Source organism: Stomoxys calcitrans, chromosome 2 (genome assembly GCF_963082655.1).
Source record: "Stomoxys calcitrans chromosome 2, idStoCalc2.1, whole genome shotgun sequence".
Classification (NCBI taxonomy): Eukaryota; Metazoa; Arthropoda; class Insecta; order Diptera; family Muscidae; genus Stomoxys; species Stomoxys calcitrans.
Genome location: NC_081553.1, coordinates 41,721,710 through 41,742,826, shown reverse-complemented (window position 1 = coordinate 41,742,826; position 21,117 = coordinate 41,721,710). Strand labels below are relative to the sequence as shown.

Here is a 21,117-nt window from a genome sequence, read left to right as displayed (position 1 = left end):
CCCAGCATACAGGAGCAAAGGCAAAAGAACAAGTATGGAAATGATGGCCTCTTTGAGGGTATTTCTTCTTTTGTGCCGAGCTACCTATCACCTGTAAAAGCTTTAGGATCGATACCTTCACATACAAATATGTGGCTACAACAACAGCATATAACAAGTTGATATAAATTTTTGCGCAATAACAATTGGAAGGGCGCCGGGGCAAGTCTTAACTGAGATCTTAGAGATTAGGAAATCATGTATGCTTTCGTACGGATATAGTAATCATCTATCGAATCGGATTACCATATCATGGCGCGTTCTACAAAAGCAATAATAATATTTGGCACTTATGCATTCTTTTCGGAGACAGAGCGTTGCGTAAATAATGCAAACGCTGGAGATAACAGGGAATGTGCAAAGTTTTCTGAATGAAAGTCAATAGTTCATTCTCTATTCTATTTCGGATTAACGACTACGATATCCCATATTAATGTCATCATCAACTTTGTCATCTAAATCTTTATGAAAAACTCCTATCTCCAATTCGGTTTTTGCTTCAAATGAAGACATATTTTCTTCATTATCTAAAATTTCGCCAGATTTTTAAAAATTTTGAACGAATTTCGCGATCTTTGATCTCTTTCACCATATCTCTATGCAAAACAATAGAGGATTAATGTTCGGTAGCTGTAGTTGTTGGATCGCTTCCTAATTTCTTCAATTCAGTACGCATCAATTGTTCCTTTTATTCTATGTTTATTGCATGGCTACCAATAAAATGTTTAAATTTTTATTTTATTTGATTCATTATCTTCCGATTTCATCTTTGATCATTGTCCGTATGCCTTGGATTAGTTTTTCGAGGTTGTACAATTGATTTCTTATTCCTTCCAATTCTTTCAATGGCACTTTCTCTGCAGTACAATTTCCTTCCCTTGTTTTCACATTCTCGAAATCCCTATAAAAGCTTTAGGATCGATACCTCCATATACAAATATTTGGCTACAATAACAGTAAGCATCTAACAAACATCGAATTGGATTATGATGGCAATGTCGAAGACACTGATGATGATGCCATGGAATGGGAATCCAATAATAATTGCAGCACTGAATTCGATTATGAGGGTTATGTCGAAGGCAACAATGAGGACGATTCTAAATTAAATTTTAAAAACCACAGAAAGGGTCTGAGTACACACAAGAGACAAAATAACAGTTATTCCCTAACGGGAATCTTAAACAAACTAAAGAATGCACCACATCATGACGCTCTACAAAACCATTTCTAATATTACTTATGCATTCTTTTCGGAAACAGAGAACGTTGCGTAAGCGGTGAAGTAATGCAACCGAATTTGCAAATTTTTCTGAAGCTGGAGCCGACCGAAGTGACAATATGGGGCTCGAATGAAAGGTATTCGGGAGTAGATTACGAATGTGATGAGGAAAAAGGTATAGAGTATGCACTGATGTTGATGTTGGAAGAGGGGGACCCTCCCCTGTTACCTCAAAAACGCCACCCAAAATCAAAAGTGAACCGGTAGGTAGGGACATGAATGTCGTGTTTAACGCAGATGCCTGCCATCACGGCCCTAACCTGCGAGGCCCAAGGGTGAATACAATGCGTCTACCAACGCCTCCACATGTGGTAACCCACACGTGAGTACCAATTTGATCCCATGTATTTGGACGTGTTCACCTCCTTAGTTAGGAGCGGAGCACTATCTAAAACTTCCTCCGATCTATGGGCCACGGCACCCGGTTGAAAATGCAACTCCACGCCGAGCTTATGCTCCACCACGTTGCTCCCAACTGGGACCTCACCATAATCAGGCTGGAACCGAAGTTCCAGGTGCTCCTGACACCCGTGGTACCAGGTTAAAGTCTCCGGTCAGACTTCGTAGCCTTAAAATACTACTTCTGGTCACCTGGAAGAAATGAATCGCCCTAAGCCAGCATACAAAAGTATGCACTAAACCTACAACAATACGATATACACAAACAGGACACTGCAGCCCACACTGGCTACGCCACACATATCACCATCAACACGTTCACCCTAACAGATGACCGAACACAATCACAACAGCTACGGGAACCAACGATAGGCAAACGCCGCTGCATTACCATGGGCAAGGCAGGTGCCAAGCCATGTCATACGCAGCACCAAATCACTCGCAACAACAACATCTCGTTATGGATAACAAGCGTGTATTCATCCCTCCACTAAGTCTTGTCCGCCTCCTAAGAAATACTTCCCGGGAAAAGGTGGCCAGCCTTGCAACAGTCGTCTCGTCTTCAAGGGCCCTACTGAAATCCCACACCGCCTCGCTAATCCCCATCGCGCCTAAATCCCTAATGTCTGCATAGTATGGGCATTCCGTCAGTACATGCCTCCAGTCCTCAGGTCTCCCACAGTTGCGGACAAATTCCTCTGATGCAAAAATGCATTAAAGGAACCATGTCCCGTCAGTATGAAGCCCAGACTTAGGCCGAAGCCAAAGTCCGGGCGGTCTCGTACGAACGTCGCGAATACTAAAATGAGGTCCCTTATCGTTGAGCTTAAAGTAGAATCGGACAGCACTCCGTGATGTGCAAGAAGTCTTCTGCTTTTTTCTTAATGGATTGTTTGTGGGCAATTATTCAAAGATACTTGGCGGCACATTTGGCAGCATTTACTCCACAGGAGTAGGAATAAATCCATAAGTCGCTTTTCGGCAGCATTATGTCTAGCAGCCGTCCCAACCACTATGAAAAGCGGTCGCCGCCCGGAAATGTCGATTAGATCTTCAAGTTCTAGTTCTATAAAAGTAGGCCTTTAGATAAATCGGCGCATCTAACAGAGCACCACAGTATTTATGGCGACGAAGAAGAAGAAAACCTATATATTACGATTCAACCTCGTTAACTCCTTTTGGCAAGGCTAAACGCCGGCATTCAGGATGTGTGCCCCGCAAGCAGCCAGGGACAACACGACACAATCTATTTATCTGTTCACCAGACCACACCGGAAGCATCTAATTTAGCCAACGATCGTTTAGATGAAGACGGAAAGTTGTTATCACAACACAGAAATATGATGACAAGCTGTAGGCCATAATTGTGCATTATTAAAATATAAAAATTAAAATAAACATTACAAAAGCAACACTAAACATGTTTGTAAGCTTTTTTAGCAACCGTTATAACTTTTTTTGCTTATTTTTCCATTTTATGTTCTTTTTTCCAAAAAATAACAATCAAATGTTTATCCAAAATAAAATAGCTGAAGCAAAACAGCTGTTTTCGAAAATTCGAAATTCCCTCTCCCATATTTTTCTCTCCCCATTCAATTAGAATAGGAGGATTTTCGAGGGAGAAATTTATTCCCTGGGATTTTATTCCGAGGGAGTTTTCAGAATTGGGCTGACAATTTTTTATCCCAGCTCCCTTTCATTTGTTTGGGGGATTTTTTTCCAAGTTTTACCGTTTCATTCTCCCTTTTACATCGATCCAGAATAGCTACTCTATTCCCTGGGAGATATTTCCCTTTTTCGAAGTTTGTTTAGAATAAGGGAAAAGGGATTGGGGAATAAACTCCCAGTAAATTGTTATTCAGAATAGGGAAAAAAGGGAGTAGGGAATAAATTTCCAGGGAATTGTTATTCAGAATAGGGCTGAATAAGATGTGGTATCATTTTTTTATAAAAACAATAAAATTCATAATTTTTTATCCTAGCTCCCTTTCATTTGTTTAGGGGAGATTTTCCCAAATTTTATCGTCTCATTCTCCCTTTTACATTGATTCAGAATACCTACTTTTTTCCCTGGGAGACATTTCCCATTTTCAAAGTTTGTTTAGAATAAGGGAAAAGGGAGTAGGGAACAAACTCCCAGGAAATTCTTATTCAGAATAGGGGAAAAGGGAATAGGGGAAAAAACTCGCAGGGAATTGATCTTCAGAATAGGAAAAAAGGGAGCAGGGAATAAACTCCCAGGGAATTGTTATTCAGAATAGGGCTAAATAAGAAGTGGTAAAATTTTTTTTATATAAACAATTAAACTTTTTTATTTTTTATTCTAACTCCCTTCCATTTGTTTAGGGGAATTTTCCCAAATTTTATCATCTCATTCTCCCTTTTATTTCGATTCAGAATACCTACTTTTTTCCCTGGGAGACATTTCCCATTTTCGAAGTTTGTTTAGAATAAGGGAAAAGGGAGTAGGGAACAAACTCCCAGGAAATTGTTATTCAGAATAGGGGAAAAGGGAATAGGGGAAAAAAACTCCCAGGGAATTGATATTCAGAATAGGGCTGAATATTAATAATATAATATTTTAAAACACTGACTAGGCATTAGGATAGATTAAAGAACACACACTATTGCCAGATATTGCCGACTATGGTGCATGTCCTTAGTAGCATGGGGCATAATATAATCCGTACCTTTTTTACAACCTAAACCAACTTGTTTTTACAAACCACACCAATTATGATTTCCTCGAATAGATGCAGACTTATCCCCTCCATATAAACCGAAACACCACATAAGTTTCTATGTATGTTCCTTAAAACATCGATTTCTACATTTTTTAGACAGTTTAGCTAAATTAAGTTTGCTAACTTGACACTGTGCAACCTTAACAATCAGATATCAATTTTGATCAAACAACGCTACACGTTTCTAGGCTTGCGTACTAAAATTGTATTGGGTTTAAATAAGTAAATGTGTGTGTGTATATATAAATAATATTGCTTAGCATTATTCGTAATTAAATCTTAGATTGTTTGTAGAACAAAAAAATAATAATTTGTAAAATATGTATGTATATATATGAATATCATGATTGGGATGAGATTAAAAATTAAATATTTACTATTTGGCATTAATGCTCTTTGCTGCTCATTTTTCGTAATTGTTTGTTTTTTTTTTAAGTAATTCGTGTCTACTTTAACTAAAACTAAAGACAGCACATATATAAATATATATGCATATGTTTGTGTTATATACATTTAACATATAATACGAGATGGACATCTACCCAACATCAATACCAATACCTTGAGCATCTATTAGGAATTTCAAAGGTAGATATCCAATGTGTGGGTATATATTGGGTGCATGTTCATATCCATATCTGATGTGGTGTGTTTTAGGCTTCACTTTCACTTCTTTGTTTTTAAGGTAAAAATGAAAGTTATTCCCTGAAAACATCCGAATAATTACTATGCTGCAATGAAAAAAGAAACTTTGAAAGAGAGCTGAAGAGTTTTAAAAAGTTTTGCATGACGAGATTCTTCTTATACCTAAGATGTAATGCAAAAGTTAAAGTGTTTTCCTAAATATCTTGGTATTTTCTTATGCACAGCACATGTTCTTTGTACACATAAAAAAAAGATCTTAAAACATACCAAAAAAAAAAAACAAAAATCTATGAAAGTACATAAATAAATACATATAAGTTAAACTTAAACACGACATGGTAGTAGTAGTACATTGATCTCTAAGTAGTTTTTTTTCCATTTTGTTTTTCCGTTGTTGCTGTTGTTTATATACAATATCAATAATTTTCAGACTCATTCATTCATTTTTTTTTTGCTTTGCTTTTCTAGACTTATTTCAATTATTGATTTCTTATGGGCAGAGGATGAGCCTCTGTATTGAATACCCATTTCTCTAAATCAATTTCTTTGGGATTATTACTAAAGAGTAAATAGAAATACTTTAAAGTTTCTCCCAGCCAGAAACTTTCCATCATATCTCTCAGGCGTGTATTAAAGATATTCTTAACATTACCAATCGATGAATAGCCATTGGTTACCTTGGCATATTTCTCAAAAGCCTGGAATATAGTCCAACCCATGTCCTGGTAAGTGCGATTACCTGTGAGGGCATAGAAGTAATACAAACTTTCAATAAACTCGGGACGTAATAAATTATGAGCATCATTTGGCTTGACATAAATATCCAGCTCCTCGGTTTCTGCCGTTGAGAAATAGGAGATTTCCGGTGCTAATTGTGTTGGTTGTTTCATATAGGTTTGATAGCATGTCTCCAAGAGATCCCTGGCCAACAGCAAATGCGAATCAGGCATACCAAAATGATGTCCCAGCAATAGGGTACCCGGCAAGTAACAGGTTAAGTGATCCATTTTAGGCTTAAACTCCTTGCCATTGATTAATTCTCCTATGAAAACATGATTTTCTTTGGGGGTACGACGTAGCAGTTGGGAAAATACACCATCCATGGCTTGCATGTAGTCCGAAACCAAGCTGCAAATTGGAAGAAAAAAATTTAAATAAAAAATATTATAAATTATATTATATAATATTAATTAAATATAATATTAATTTAGTTAATATAATGATTTTCAAAAAGGTCGATTGTACACTTTTTAATCTATTGGTTTGCCCAAAAAGTAATTGTGGATTTTTCATATAGTCGGCGTTGACAAATTTTTTCACAGCTTGTGACTCTGTAATTGCATTCTTTCTTCTGTCAGTTATCAGCTGTAACTTTTAGCTTGCTTTGGAAAAAAAAGAGTAAAAAAAGTATATTTGATTAAAGTTCATTCTCAGTTTTATTAAAAATGCATTTACTTTCTTTTAAAAAATCCGCAATTACTTTTTGGGCAACCCAATATTTAAACATATATGGGTCGTTGGTGGATAGCAAACCAACTTTAGTTGATTTGCCATTTCCATTTCTTTCTTAAATTACATATCTTTTTACAGTTTACTTTGTAGCGGAACTTTCGAAACACGTTACACGGCAATCGAACCCTTAAATTTGCGTCATATATTCAAAATTTTCAATTTAAATGGTCCACGGTGAACACTTTCCTCGTGGTTTCTCCATAATGAAATGGCAGAATATACTGAACACTTTTCACTTTTACATATGACGTTTAGACACAATTAACAATCGGTGCTGTCACCCCGAAAAACGTTACCTTAGGGGTCACGTGTTTGTTCACCCTTTATGTCTGTTCTTAATGGCATACAAAACTGAGCATAAATCAAATGACAGATGTCGCAAAAACTAAACTTTGAAAAAAGAATGGCCAGATTGAAAACAACATTTATTTGCTTTTGAACATAAAATTTGCTACAAATATTTCATAGATAATATATTTCGAGGGAGGCCACCGTGGGCCGGCTATGACGGCGAACGCCTGGCTTCAAATCGCGGCGTGAAAATCAACAAAATTTTCAGCGGTGGTTATCCCATTACTAATGCTGGCTACATTTGTAAGGTATACTGTCGTGGTAAAACTTCTCTACCAAGTGGTGTCGCTATGCGGCACGCCGTTTGGACTCGACTTATCATTGATTTTAAGATTTTATCGGACTGTATTCATTGATATGAGAGAAATATCCCCTGTTCCTTAATGGAATGTTCATGGTAAATTTAGTAATAGTTTAGTAACGCTGTTCTATTGATACTTCCATGGTGTGTGCTCCACGGATATTAGCCTTCCTATCCCTTATTTAAAGATGTTCGTCAAAAATACAAGACTTTGTAGGAACTCACACCCGTTTACTATTGATTGGACCACATCATGCGAACGGTTCGTATGTGGTATCGACCGGTAAATGTCTTTTCACCTATACTTTAGGAAATTTAAAAAAGGTCAATATGCACTAATCGCTTTGTCACCAGGATGATGATGTTGTTGTTGTTGTTGTAGCAGTTTATTATGTTCTATCTTTCGTCTGCTTGATTCTGTTGAGAGTCAAGACCCAGGAACTCTGCGACTAAGATGGGGTGCGTCCACAGGGATCTAGGTCTGAGTCGAGTGGGTCTGGCCGGGCAGTTAAACAAGTGACGTGTATCGTGCGGTCCCTGGTTACAATCGGGACACACATCTTGCACGTCGGCATCAATCTAGCTCTGTGGGAATTGAGGCGGCTGCATCTGCCGGAACGTAATTGAACCAGAACCACTTTGGTTTGACCTCCCCCGGAGGTCGATTTCTTCGGGTGCAATGTGTGGCGGTCGTTCTCCAAGGACTACATGCACCCGGTAGCCAATTACCGCGTCTGCTACCGTGTCTGCATGAATGTTGTTCAGACCCGCTTGACATGCCGCTTGATCTAGATGTTCTCCCTTGTAGCGCTGAACCTCACGCTCTAGATCGTGTAGATCTACCTTAAGGCTTCTGGGCGGTGGGTATCTATCCACAAGAAGATGATTTGGATAGTTTCTGCGATAGCAGCCCAAAAGGTATTGCTTAGACAGCATGTAGTTATGTCTTCGCACTGGTAGGATCTTTGTCTCCTAATGGAGGTGGTCCACATGAGAACTGAGGAGACAGCCCGTCGCAGTTCGGAGGGCGGCATTCTGACAGATCTGCATAATATTCCGCTCTGTGGGAATTGAAGGGGCTGCATCTGCCGGAACGTTATTGAGCCAGAACCACTCTGGTTTGCCGGGGAAGGTCGATTTCTTCGGGTGAAATGGATGGCGGTCGTTCTCCAAGGACTACATTCACCCGGTAGCCAATTACCGCGTATGCTACCGTGTCTGCATGAAGGTTGTTCAGACCCGCTTGACATGCCGCTTGATCTAGAGGTGCTCTCTTGTAGCGCTGAACCTCACGCTCTAGATCATGTAGATCTACCTTAAGGCTTCTGGGAGGTGGATATCTATCCACAAGATGATGATTTGGATAGTCTCTGCGATAACAGCCCAAAGGGTATTGCTTAGACAGCATGTAGTTATGTCTTCGCACTGGTAGGATCTTTGTCTCCTGATGGATATGATCTACATGAGAGCTGAGGAGACAGCCCGTCGCAGTTCGGAGGGCAGCATTCTGACAGATCTGAATATTATTCCGCTGCGTGTCATAAAGCTGACGAGACCACATTGGCGCTGCATAACTTAGCACAGAATGGCCAATTGCTTTGTACTTGGTCAACAAATGACTTGAGGACCTTGTTTCTACTTTTGACTTTATCGCAAATTGATGTGGCATGTGGGGAGAATGTGTAAGAGCTGTCACTTGATAGTCGGGATTATTTCTCCATCGACCATCACAGTCAGCTTAGTATTCACCTCACGCGTATTTGTAGTGAACAGATTTGGTGGCAGATATCTCCAGATTTCTTGCAGCGAAATATGAGGCAAGTTCGTTGAGGTAGATGTTCAACCTATCGCAGATGTCAACAACGGGTGGGGGGCCTGATGCTATGATCGTACAATCGTCCGCATATGATACGATCTCTATGCCACATGGAGGGGGTGGAATAGAGGGTTGGTAGAGGTTAAAAAGTGGAGGAGATATTACCCCACCTTGGGGAACTCCCTGTTTCACACTATGGTGTTTCGACTTCTTATCCCTAAATTCCACAAATGACTGGCGACCACACAGATAATTCGCGACCCCGCGTTTCAGGCCTGGCTATAGGGACGATATCCTCAAATAATTTGGCAAGGCTGACCTGTCGAATGCCTTCGATAGGTAAGTCCTATCACATGGCCTGGCCTGATTGAAGCCAAAGCTGTTTTTGTGCTATGCAGTCTTCGAAATCCATGTTGATGCTCGGCGAATGGAAATTCTCCTACGAGGCTCGGGAGTAGTAATGCCTCAAGCGTCTTAGCTACTGGTGAGAGAAGGGAGATCGGTCTGGACGACTCCCCCAAACTCTGGTCCTTTCCAGGCTTTAGTAGCGGGTTCACTCTGCCCATTTTCTACACCTCGGGAACTATAAGAGTGTTTAAAGGCAGGTTGAGGACAGTAGTAAGGTACTCAACTCCAGATGAATCCAGGTTCTTCAACATCAATGTAGACAACTGTGCAAGCTGCAGGTGTTGATCAGCTTTGTCTCCTTGATCGTTGCGACCAATATATTTTTCCGACTCATGAAATCCACAAGTTCATGGATCTTGCCACGGAGACCGTTGATACATTTCCCAGCACTGGCCTGGCAATATTTGGGCTGGGATGCTGCCGTTGCGTATATTGCCCTACGGAAGAAGTCGGGGGGGTCACATAGTCCGACAACGAGGACTCTGCGTCCGACGGCGATGACGACGACGCTTGTGACCCACTGCTGGCTATGTTCGCACAGCACCTTGCGACTTATCCAGTATGACTATACTCCCGTAGTGAAGTGAGGCCAGAGCAAGATCGGAAATGTACCCACTCCATGTACCGGTTACACCTCACCGACACCGACCGATGATGGAGGCGGTTCTGGCAAACCGAACAGAACCAGGGTTCGGAGTTTTTTCAATCCCGTCACGGACCAGAAGCAGGCCGAGAAGGCACTCCGGAATGTACCTCTCCCATGACGAAAAAAGACGAACACGTACACTGAGGCGGCAGCCCTTGCCGATGAAGGTTCCATCGAGTCAATCCGGTGCGAACAACCGGCTGCCATAGGATTGCACCAGGATGATGATTTGGATCTGCAGAAGACGTTTACCGGTAAATTATGATGATTGTACATAAGCCCCAGACCACGGGTGTACCACACACTGCTACTACAACAACAATCGACAATCAAGCTACAGTTCTTTAATCGCTCTAAACGCTAGTTCCATTTATGAGCGTTATCTAACCTAGTGATATGTTTAGACTCTTGTTGTGGTAGTTGAAGCTTCATATTTGCTTCATAAGTATGGGTCATTGGCAGACTTCTTTTAGTGAGCAAGGCCGTTCCGATAAATAGACCCAATTGCTATGGGTTAAGCCAATTATTTGGTTTCGCAGCTTGCGAGTTCTTTCGTCTTTGGTTCCATACTTTTTGCTTATGTTTATGCTTTGTTATATTATTAAAAGTTTCTTAATGTGGATAAATATATCACAAAATTAACTTATCATACCTAGGAATCCACGCTAAACATGGCTTTGCTATACGTTATCTATCTTGTTAAATACTCACAAGTCACTGCCTTTATGGCCCGTTTGTATCCATTGTTTAAGCAAATATTCATAATACGAATCACCTCTGGCTCCCAACGATATGGTGGCATAATTTCTAAAAGTTCCGGTATTGGCATTGATAAAGATCGGCACAAGACCACTATTTTTTTCCAGCCCATGTACTTTTTCATTGACACGATGAGCGACCTGAAACAGTTAAAAAATTTCTTTGTAAAAAATGTATCTACATTGTCTCATGTTACATGTCGTGTACTCAATAAAACAATTAAGAATGTCTTACACTTTCATATAACGAGATATTTGTCAATCGACTCAGGTCTCTAAATTCCAATTGAAGTGTTGTTACTTCGCTGGTTGAACTATCGGGTGACCATTTAGGAGCATGAGCGGATAAGGCAGCTAAATTCACATCTGAATATGGTATGCCCGATGGTGAGAGGAAACATGGCAATAGACGGTTGCCCAATTCAATCTGGAGTATTAAGATAAAAAGTATTAAAAGATAAGTTTAAAAAGGAAAGGTTTGTTCGGGGATTACTTATTAAAAATCAAAAATGAACTTTTACTCTAAAACTTACCGATTTCTTAAGGAACACCTTATCGGCACTTAAATGATAGGCGGAAAGTAATCCACCCAATATACGAATGGTAACTTCAAACAAATTTACATCGCGATTAACATCGAAATTCAAGGCTTCGCTGATCCAATTGCGGGCCTCAATGAATTCTGAAAAAATTAGAAAATTCTCAATAGAGTGGCATAACTTTTATTATTTTTTTTTTATTCCAAATCATACCATCTTCTAAACCCATTATATACATGGTATCCAATGAGTCAATAATGGTTAGACCCAGACCAAACCAATCATATGAAGATTCTGACATGGGCTTTAGATTATCATGACCCCAGGCGTATTTTTTGTAACCATTCCAAGAGTGTCGGAATGCATTAACCACAGCCTCTTGTCTCTCATTATTGGGGCCATGAAAATGTTGCTTTTGTGGTAAATGTTTCAAGTCTATGCGTCCCAAAAATTCTTCAATGGTCAAGCCATTGCTTGCGGGCAAGCTGTTGGGATCTTGCAGGGCAACCTCTATAGCCGCACGATCATCTTCGGCATTGTTGGGGTGTTTAGGATTGAAGTTATTGTCGTTCGTAAAATCGTTATTAAGAATGTTTGGTAGTTGAGCTTTGTCCAGAGTTTCCTCTTCATTTTGTGGTTGTGGCTGGGGTTGGGGTTGTACATGTTCTTGAGTTTGTGGAATATTGACCACACTTTCAATAGCAATCTGCGGTTCTTGTTTTTGTGGTGCAGGCGCCGGCAGTATATTTTGCTAGAAAAACAAAAAAAAGGAAATTTAATGAAAAGTGTTTATATAAGGTGCTATAAAAATATAATTAGGAAAATGACGGCCGGATATGATTTACAATTTCTTCGGAGATTGAGTAGACCTTTTATTAACATAAGCATTAATCAATGCCAGCCGCAGTTGCGAACTGAACACCCAGCCAGGGATAACAATGAGCACCACACAGGCTGGAACTTTAAGCTCTGATCTGTGTGGTGTTCATTGCTATCACGAGAAGCTTAGCTGCGAGTTAAGTAACGCGTCGAAAGGTTGAGGATAGGGGAATACTCCATACGGAGTAGCTGCAACTGCTGTCGCCGACAATTAGCGGTGTCAAGCGGAAAGCCTCAGTGAGAGGCCGAGCGGCACCGGCTCTTAAATACTGAGAGCCTATGATGCTCGTGTCCAGGCGAGTTATTGGGCCTTTTAATAAGCAATGGCCACCGTGTTCCCGCAGCGATCGGTCCTTTGGACCGGAACGAGCTTGCTCACCTATAGGAGTTAGCCGAGGATCGTCACCTACAGGTGGCTACAACAACACCTCTTCCATGTCTGGATTCCCTCCAGGAATGTAGCTCTGCAGCCACTCTGGATCACTGTAGACGTGTAAAGTAGCTGACTGAACGAAGCTGTCGACCATGAGAGCTTTTCACTGGTCTGCCTGGTTGCCTTCAATTTGTTGTTGTAGCAAATTGCAAATTTTGCCCATGAACATTCCACTAAGGAACAAGGGCAAACTTCTCACATATCAATGACTGCAGTCCGATTCAAGTTTAAGCTCAATGATAAGGGGCGACACCTCTTTGGAAAGAGGTTTTACATGGCATAGTACCTCACAAATGTTGCCAGCATTAGGAGGGAAAAACCACCGCTGAAATTTTTTTTCTGATGGTCTCGCCAGGATTCGAACCCAGGCGTTCAGCGTCATCGGCGCTACGGTGGCCTTCGTTGTAGCAGTGTGTTATATACTGAGGTGGCAGCCCAGAAGGACTCTATCGGGTCAACACGATACGTACAACCTCCTGCAATGGAATTGTTAAATTTTTGTCTTGTGCTAATGTGCACATCGGAGGCCCCCGTAGCGCACGGGTTTGCATGTCTGCCTATAACGCTGAAGCCTGGGTTCGAATCCTGCCGGGAACATCAGAACAATTTTTCAACGGTTGTTATCCCATGTGCTAAGGAACAGGTGAATAAATTGTGGGTCCCATGACATAAATATAAGGGAGAAAGTGGCACAAGGCACGCCACAGGGGACCATTTTATCGCCACTCCTATGGGTGACCACCATAAATCAATCCCATGGCAGCCGGATGTACGTACCGGATCGACCCGATGAAAGTCTTCATAGGCAAGGGCTGTCACCTCAGTGTACAGCACACTGCTACAACAACAATAAGAACAACCACAATAAATAACCTATTACGGATGCTGACTGAGCAGGAATTTGAACCCGTTTGCTACGCAGACGATACTTTTAAGGGTAAGTATCGGAACCAGTTATGCAGAAGGGCCGAAAGGGTCATGCATATGGCATATGACTGGGCTAGACTCAGAGGTCGCAATTGCAACCCAGAGAAGACTGAAATATGCCTGTTCACGAGGAAGACGAAGGTGGGCCAATTTAATGCAACACGTTTCCTCAATAAAACGATTTCGATATCTGATAAGGTCAAATACTTAGGAGTGATCTTGGACAGGAAACTGTTCACAGGTGTTGGGGACTGTGTAGACGGGCCGTAGGCTCGAAATGGGGCCTGAATCCGAGGATAGTTCAATGACTCCACAGGGGCGTGATTAAATCAATACTTAATTACGCCTTAGCAGTTTGGTGGACTGCGATGGAGAAAAAGTGCAACGTAAGAATAATACAACAGGATTAGAGAAAATGTTGTCTTGGCATAGGCGGAGCGATAAGGACCACTCCTGGTAGGGCAATGGAAACCATTCTAGATATCCGTCCCATAGACATGCAGATTAAGTGTGAGGCAGCCATTGCGGCTATAAGACTTAAGGCGATGGGAGAATGGATAGAGGATAGAAACAGGTCATACCATCGCGATATCGAGGCGACGATAGGAAAACTGGAAGGAATGTAAAAGGTTTCCGACCGAATACCCGAGACGACATTTGAGGTCGAGTGTGAGGCACTGCTGCCAACGGCACACGCTTGGATTGACGGAACCCTAGTAATGCCATCTGGAAGACCATGATACACGTTTGGATTAAAGCAAGAGGACAGAGTGGGCTTGAGGGTCTACATTGAGTACTCAGGTACTGAGATCTGTTTTAGACTGTCTGACTGACTGACCATAATATGGTCCTGCAGGCGGAGATCCGGGCGATCACGGAATCCGTGGGGTTAACTCCTCGCGCTAACACCACACCACGAGTATGAACAACTTTACGGACAGTAAATAGCCCAAAAGTGCATTAACAACCAGGACTGTTAGATCACGAACAGTCTTGGAATGTTAGAAGGAAATTAACGCCTTCTTTGAGTTTGGCACGATCTGCATCGTTTGGGTGCTGGGCCATAGGGGAGTAACTGGGAATGAGAAAGCAAACGATTTGGGAGTGAAAGCCAGAGAATTGCCGTCAATAAATTTGGTTAACCCCAAGCCTTTCGGGTCGACGCAGTTCGAGTTAAGGGCGTAGGCCACAAATGCGCAGGCAGCCCTGTGGAAAAGCGAAACGGTCGGTAGGACGGTGAAAATCCCATGGGGAGACCCATATCGTGAGTAGACGAGGCTATTACTGAAAGAAAGTAAGAAGGAAGGCAGTATAGCTCTCGGTTTCTCAACGGGACACATAGGACTACGAGCGCTCACTTATGTAAAATCGGTGCGGCAAATGGTAGCATGTGTAGGGCATGCGGGGAAGATGATGAGACGTTGGGGCATTTCCTTTGTCATTGACTGGCTTTCGCGTCTAACAGATACCAGCACTTAGGTGGAGACACAATACCAAACATGAACCAACTTAGGGGTGTGGCATGGAAAATAATTAAGGATTTTGTAAGTAGCAATTCCTAACTTAGATCTTCATTTTCGAGGTTACTTTTTTAGTACTTAGAGCGCACAACAAGCCAATTACTGGATGAGGTGTATGTCCATGGCATGGGGTGGATTAATATCCGCACCCTCTTTTTTACCTTACCTAATCTAACCTATCCCCTCCCACCTCCCCAAAGAGGTGTCGCTCTGAGGCACGCTTTGCAAACCCGGCTGTAAGAAGGAGGCCCTTTATCATTGAACATAAACTTGAATCGAACAGCACTCATTATATGAGACAAATTTCCCCTGTTCCTAACGGAATATACATGGGCAATTTGCATTTACTAATAAGCACCGTAGTATGGTGGACCTCTATTTGTATTCAACATCTTCTTTTCTCTTCTAGAGCCAACACAAGCACCTGAGGGTTTTCGAGCAAAGCGGCCAGCAGCCGAATTTGTTAGACTCGTACCCTTCAGCCTAACCTAAGTCTATAAATTCCGAATTGGCATGCTATCAGTTTGCTGCTAGAGGGTTAAGTTTTCCACTTAAAATAGAGAGATATATAAACCCACCATACATGTATAGCTATCAACTTTACTAAAGTTGATTATATATTTTATAACGTTGAAAATCAATGTTTCCAAGCTTCAACACAAAATCAATATACCCCTTCCCATGGTTGTAGCTATAAAAACAAACAAGCAATTTTAAGTTGTTTTTGATTAGAGGAGAAAGCGGAAATAAGTTAATAACCCAATTTGCAATTAATTGGTTCGTTTATCAATTGAGGAGCTTATCACTGTCATTTTGTGATATGCCTAAGAACGAATGACTGATTATGAAAACAACTAATTGCTCATGTTCTGCTCCATCTTATCATGAAACAAAGCACGTTTATTAAAATACACCGCAGACCACAAGGAGTGTGCCGGGCGGCGATACTACTGGGTACATTTTGTTTATTTTAATTCCATCAATGAGTTTTTTTAATTTACTTATCGATTAATGGGAAGTGTATTGCACACAAGAATGAAAAATACCAAAAAAGTAATATTTTTTTATAATATCCGATCACGGAGTGTCTGAGGTGGTATGGTGGTGACGCGAAGACGTGGAGTTTTCAATCAAAAAGTTTCAGCTGCACGAACTTGCAATATTTGGGTCTATTTTGTAAAAAAATATTTTTTGGCCCCTTTTGGGAAATAGGGTTAAAAACTACTTTAAATTGGGCTTCCAGGGCATCAAAATATTTTACAAAAATGTTCGCCGGAAAATTCTACTATAGTCCCCTGAATACACCAAATCAGTGAAACGTTAAAGGAAACGTCTTCCATAGGCTAAGAACTCAAATGAAGAGATTGTTTTATATGGAAGCTATATCAGATTATGTACCTATCGGGAGGTCCGTTTACATTGGAGCTATATCAACTTATACACCGATTTGTATCATACCTATATTAGATGTTGAGACTCTTAACAGTTGTCATCATGCAAATTTTCAGAAAAATCGGGTATTAATTCCATCCTCTGGAGGCTCAAGAAGTTAAATCGAGAGACCGGTTTATATGGGAGCTATATGTGGTGATAGATCGATTTGGACCATATTCCATTTTTTCTATATTACACTTAAATATACCTCTGTGCAAAATTTTAGAGCTCTATCTTTTGTCCTAACGGTCAGTAGGGCGACAAAAATCCTATGGAGAGATCCGGGTCTTGAGAAGACGAAGCTGTTACCGAAAGGAAGCAAGAAAGAGGTTAGTATAATTTTGGGTGTCATAATGGGATATATAGTCGTAGTCCTATATATCCCGTTATGATACCTAAAATTATACCAACCTCCCTCTTGCATCCTTTCGGTAACAGCTTCGTCTTCAGAAGAATAGGTGCAGCAAATGTAGAGCAAGTAGAGAATATGATGAGACCACGAATTCGTGACTTACATTTTCCAGGTTACTTTTTAGTGTCATCGTGAAGATGGTCAATGTTCGCCACCTTGACAGACCTGCAGGTTTATAAACTGCATCCTTGTCTCCCGTGCGGCTTACGCTAGAGAAATGTAATTTGCTACCGGTCGGTTGTCTCCGCCTATGACGCTGAACGCCTGGGATCGAATCCTGGCGAGAACAGAGAAAAAAATTTCAGCGGTGGTTATCTCCTCCTATAGCTGGCGATATTTGCGAGGTACTTTTCCATATAAAGACTTTTCTCCAAAGAGGTATCTTACTGTAATACACTGTTAGGACTCGGCTATAAAAAGACCCTTACAATTGAGATTAAACTTGAAACGGATAGCACTCATTGATATGTGAAAAGTCTGATTCTGTTCCTTAATGGAATGTTCATGATAGCTGTGAGCACCACATAGGCTGGGAAATTGAGGTCCGATCTATATGGTGTTCATTGCTGTCACGAGAAGCTTTGCTGCGAGCTACCAGGCACGTCCACTGGTTGCGTTTAGTGGAATGTTCCATACGGAGTAGCTGCAACGGCAGTCGCGGACAATCAGCGGTATCGAGCGAAAAGTCTCAGTGAGAGGTCGGGCGGCACCGGCTTTTGCACAAATACTAAGTGCATATGATGCTCGATATGACAAGGCGAGTTATTGGCGCCCTTACATAACCAATGGCAACCTGCTCCCCGGGGCGATCGGAACGAGCTTGCTCACATACATGAGCTTGACGAGGATCGACATATCCACATGAAAATTTGGCAACAACAGCAACATGTTCATTTGCCTATAATACTCGATAGGACTAGGAGAGTTATTGGAGCCTTTAAATAACCAATGATCATAACGTTCCCGCGGCGATAGGTTCTATGGACCTGAAAAAGCTTGCTCACATGTGGAGCTTGGCGAAGATCGCCACCTCCATATACAAATGTGGTTACAATAACAACAGGGAATCGAGTACCAGTGTTCAATCTATCTCGGGACAGTCTTTTGGTGGGCACAAAATGGGCGGAGTGATCTCGCTTTTGAAGCTTGAATAAGATTTAAACAAGATTAAAACGTAAATGGGTCCACCTTTCTTCACCAGTAGCCACTACTCTTCCGGAGCTTTGTTGAAAAATTTCTATATGCTGAGTATCGACATGGAATTGGCAAATTCCATAGTAAAAGGACTGAATGTTCCAAAAGTGGGAGTGCCAACTCCTGCTCTGTTTGAACTCGACCTATCCCCTATTTAACACCATTTAGATGGCTTTGAGATCATATCATATGCAGGCGGTTTCTTGATCGTAGCGTCAGGCCTTCTGACGATATCCGCCACCAAGTCTTCAACCATGTTGATCACTTCATGGAACGCAGAAACCCCTCGGCGGTTGGTGAACCAGCTCAAATCACTTCAAAGGCTGATATCCACCAAAAGAAGGTTATGCTGTCGGTTTGGTGGGATTGGAAGGGTGTGGTATATTTTGAGCTGCTTCCAATGAACCAAACAACTAATTCGGATGTTTACTGTCAACAATGAGGCTATAAAATCGCACTTGGTTCAGTTTTTTGCAGATAAAGTCCAGAAGTTCTATGAGCGTGGAATACTTAATTTGCCAGGAAGATGGCAAAAGGTTACCGAACAAAACGGCAATTATATATTTGCATTTACTTTCTTTTAAAAAATCCGCAATTACTTTTTGGGCAACCCAATATTTATCGGTTAGTGATAAATTAAATAGCTCCAGCGTGGACTCATTAGTTGAGCGAGCTGGGCTAGAATGTTGCTCTATGGCTGCGACGAGTTGTCTCCTTGGTCATCTGCGGACCAACTCTGCCAGCGGACAAAAATCCTCCCTGAGCGAACACAAAATGACATATTGTCTAAGCATTATCTACTGGCCTGTTATCGCAAATGCTATCCAAATTGCTTTCTTGCAGATATACACTACAGGAGAGCTTTAAGATCAAGCATTGTATCAGGTAGGTTTAAACAGCATGCTTAAGGATAAGTTAGTGGTAACTGCTATTATTTTTTATGGGTTTCCGTGTTCATAGGCGGACATGCTAGTTAACCTAGCCATGGTGGCCTCCGTATCGTTGCTCTAAATCTAAATCCAAATTTTTAATTTATTTCAGTTTTCAATTAAAAAAAAAAAATTATAAAATTTGACTTCTTTTTATGGTCAACTGACCCATTGTGCGCCCTAACAAATACCAGTAGTATACTTCATATAAACTGATAAAAATTGGAGTGTGGCATAAATTTAAACGTACTTACCTCCCCTGGTGAAAAGATAATATTACTTTTACTTTCCACCTGCACATCATCTCTATCGTCAGCATAATTGTTATGTCGAATAACTCGCGACTGAGGTAATGCAGCACTATTGGTATCCAAACTTAGCGAGTTCTTGCTAATGACATCCAATTGCTGAGAAGGTAACAGGAACACTACGCTAATACACATGGCAGATATGACCAATATGATGAGATTACGTTGACAACGTGGTAATTGATTCCAAGACTGTGCAAAATGGAAGAACGAGTAGTGAGTGATTGGTTGTTAAGGGCCAAAACAAATGCACACACAAACATGAATTAAAATGAAAATACGTACCCGTCTCAAGCTTTTCTTGCGATTTCCGGTTAGGGAACTACTAGTAGTGGCTTCTCCATTCAGGCCAACTGCTGCCGCTGGCAGTGTTAATGTTATGTGATCTGATTTTTCAGTCATTTTAAGATTTGCGGGATACAATTAAGCTCAGTTGAACCCCTGATTCATCGATTTAAGTTTTGGTTGTGCTATTTTCTTTTTTGTTTTAAATGCCCTTATATCACTTTTTCACCGCTGCCCATGTATTGTAATGGACATGGGATTAAGAAACTCTTAAATAATACAAATTTTCACCTCACATAGTATATAGTTTGCACATTTTTGTAAGTTTTTTGTTCCTAATCCCAGCCAAATAAAATTCACCCACAAAATCGATTGTCAAAATGTTAAGAAAAAAAGGGTTGCCATATCCAAAGACGAGGTTAGAGTGGCAAACGAATGATGCAAAAATCAGCAGTTATTTTTAAGAATTTGCAAAGAAATTCATAAAAAGAAAATTAGAAATGTAAAAACTAAAAAAGATAATTATCGTACCTCGCAGAAAACATATATTAAGTAATCACTTGTAATCTATAAAAGAAATGAAATATATTAGTAACAAATTGAATGAAAACAACCGGCACTCATAATTTGGTTCATTGGCAATCAGCTGTTGGTAGTGTAACGTTACGTTGCCTCAGTACTAATTGGACAATTAGCAAATTTACGCAGAGTAGCATTTAACATCATTAGGGTTGGTGGCACGGCTAAAACGAAAAGTGTGGAACATAAAGATTAATCGCCCATTTAATGAACGATAAATTGTGAGTCATATACAAAAAGATGCATACATAAACTTTGCCAGTTTGACCACTAACATTCCATTAAGGAACAGGGAGCAAACTCGCATATCAATGAGTGCAAGTTTAAGCTCAAAGTTAAGAGCCTAATCCGAACGGCGTGTCGTAGGACGACACCTCTTTAGCCTGATATTATGCTCACATATCGCGTTGAAAATCATTACATCTTCGCTTTTACTTTTTGAAACACTAAAAATTTCAATGATAACATAATACCCATAGTAAAATTTTATCATAAGTAATGATGGCGAAACAATTAAAGGTGGTCTCATTTGTACAACAACCTAGAATCATATGGTGCCATCCGCCATTTTGTTAACAAACTGATCGACGTTTTGTCAACACGTACAAACAAATTTGTGTGCGTGTGTGTATACGTGCATTCATGAGCAGAGAATATGCGAGAAAGAAGATAACAACAAAGAGAATGCTAACAAAAATCTGACATCTTAATACTGTCAAACCTGGTCGTCTGTTAACAGCTGCTCGCGTGAGACCACCTTTTTAAATCCGCCTTGAT

The 21,117-nt window shown here is 40.7% G+C and overlaps 1 protein-coding gene across 1 annotated transcript; it reads right to left on the bottom strand.

Moving 5' to 3' along the window:
- Positions 1–4,494: 4,494 nt before the first annotated feature.
- LOC106095719 (endoplasmic reticulum mannosyl-oligosaccharide 1,2-alpha-mannosidase) lies at positions 4,495–20,131 on the bottom strand. Its single transcript, XM_013263019.2, has 7 exons — positions 19,762–20,131; positions 19,423–19,668; positions 11,654–12,191; positions 11,435–11,583; positions 11,137–11,328; positions 10,855–11,042; positions 4,495–6,237 (listed from the first exon to the last, which is right to left on the bottom strand). The coding sequence occupies exons 1-7, from the start codon at positions 19,876–19,878 to the stop codon at positions 5,589–5,591; spliced, it is 2,079 nt and encodes a 692-aa protein (XP_013118473.2). The 5' UTR covers positions 19,879–20,131; the 3' UTR covers positions 4,495–5,588.
- Between the last annotated feature and the right edge of the window lie 986 nt (positions 20,132–21,117).

What these genes read in the sequence shown, in the direction of transcription:
- LOC106095719 (XM_013263019.2), bottom strand. Translation starts at nt 19,878, where the DNA reads ATGACTGAAAAATCAGATCACATAACATTAACACTGCCAGCGGCAGCA. An exon ending in TTATCTTTTCACCAGGGGAG is followed by an intron (nt 12,192 to 19,422) that starts GTAAGTACGTTT and finishes TTGTTTTTCTAG; the next exon opens with CAAAATATACTGCCGGCGCC. An exon ending in AGGTGTTCCTTAAGAAATCG is followed by an intron (nt 11,329 to 11,434) that starts GTAAGTTTTAGA and finishes TTAATACTCCAG; the next exon opens with ATTGAATTGGGCAACCGTCT.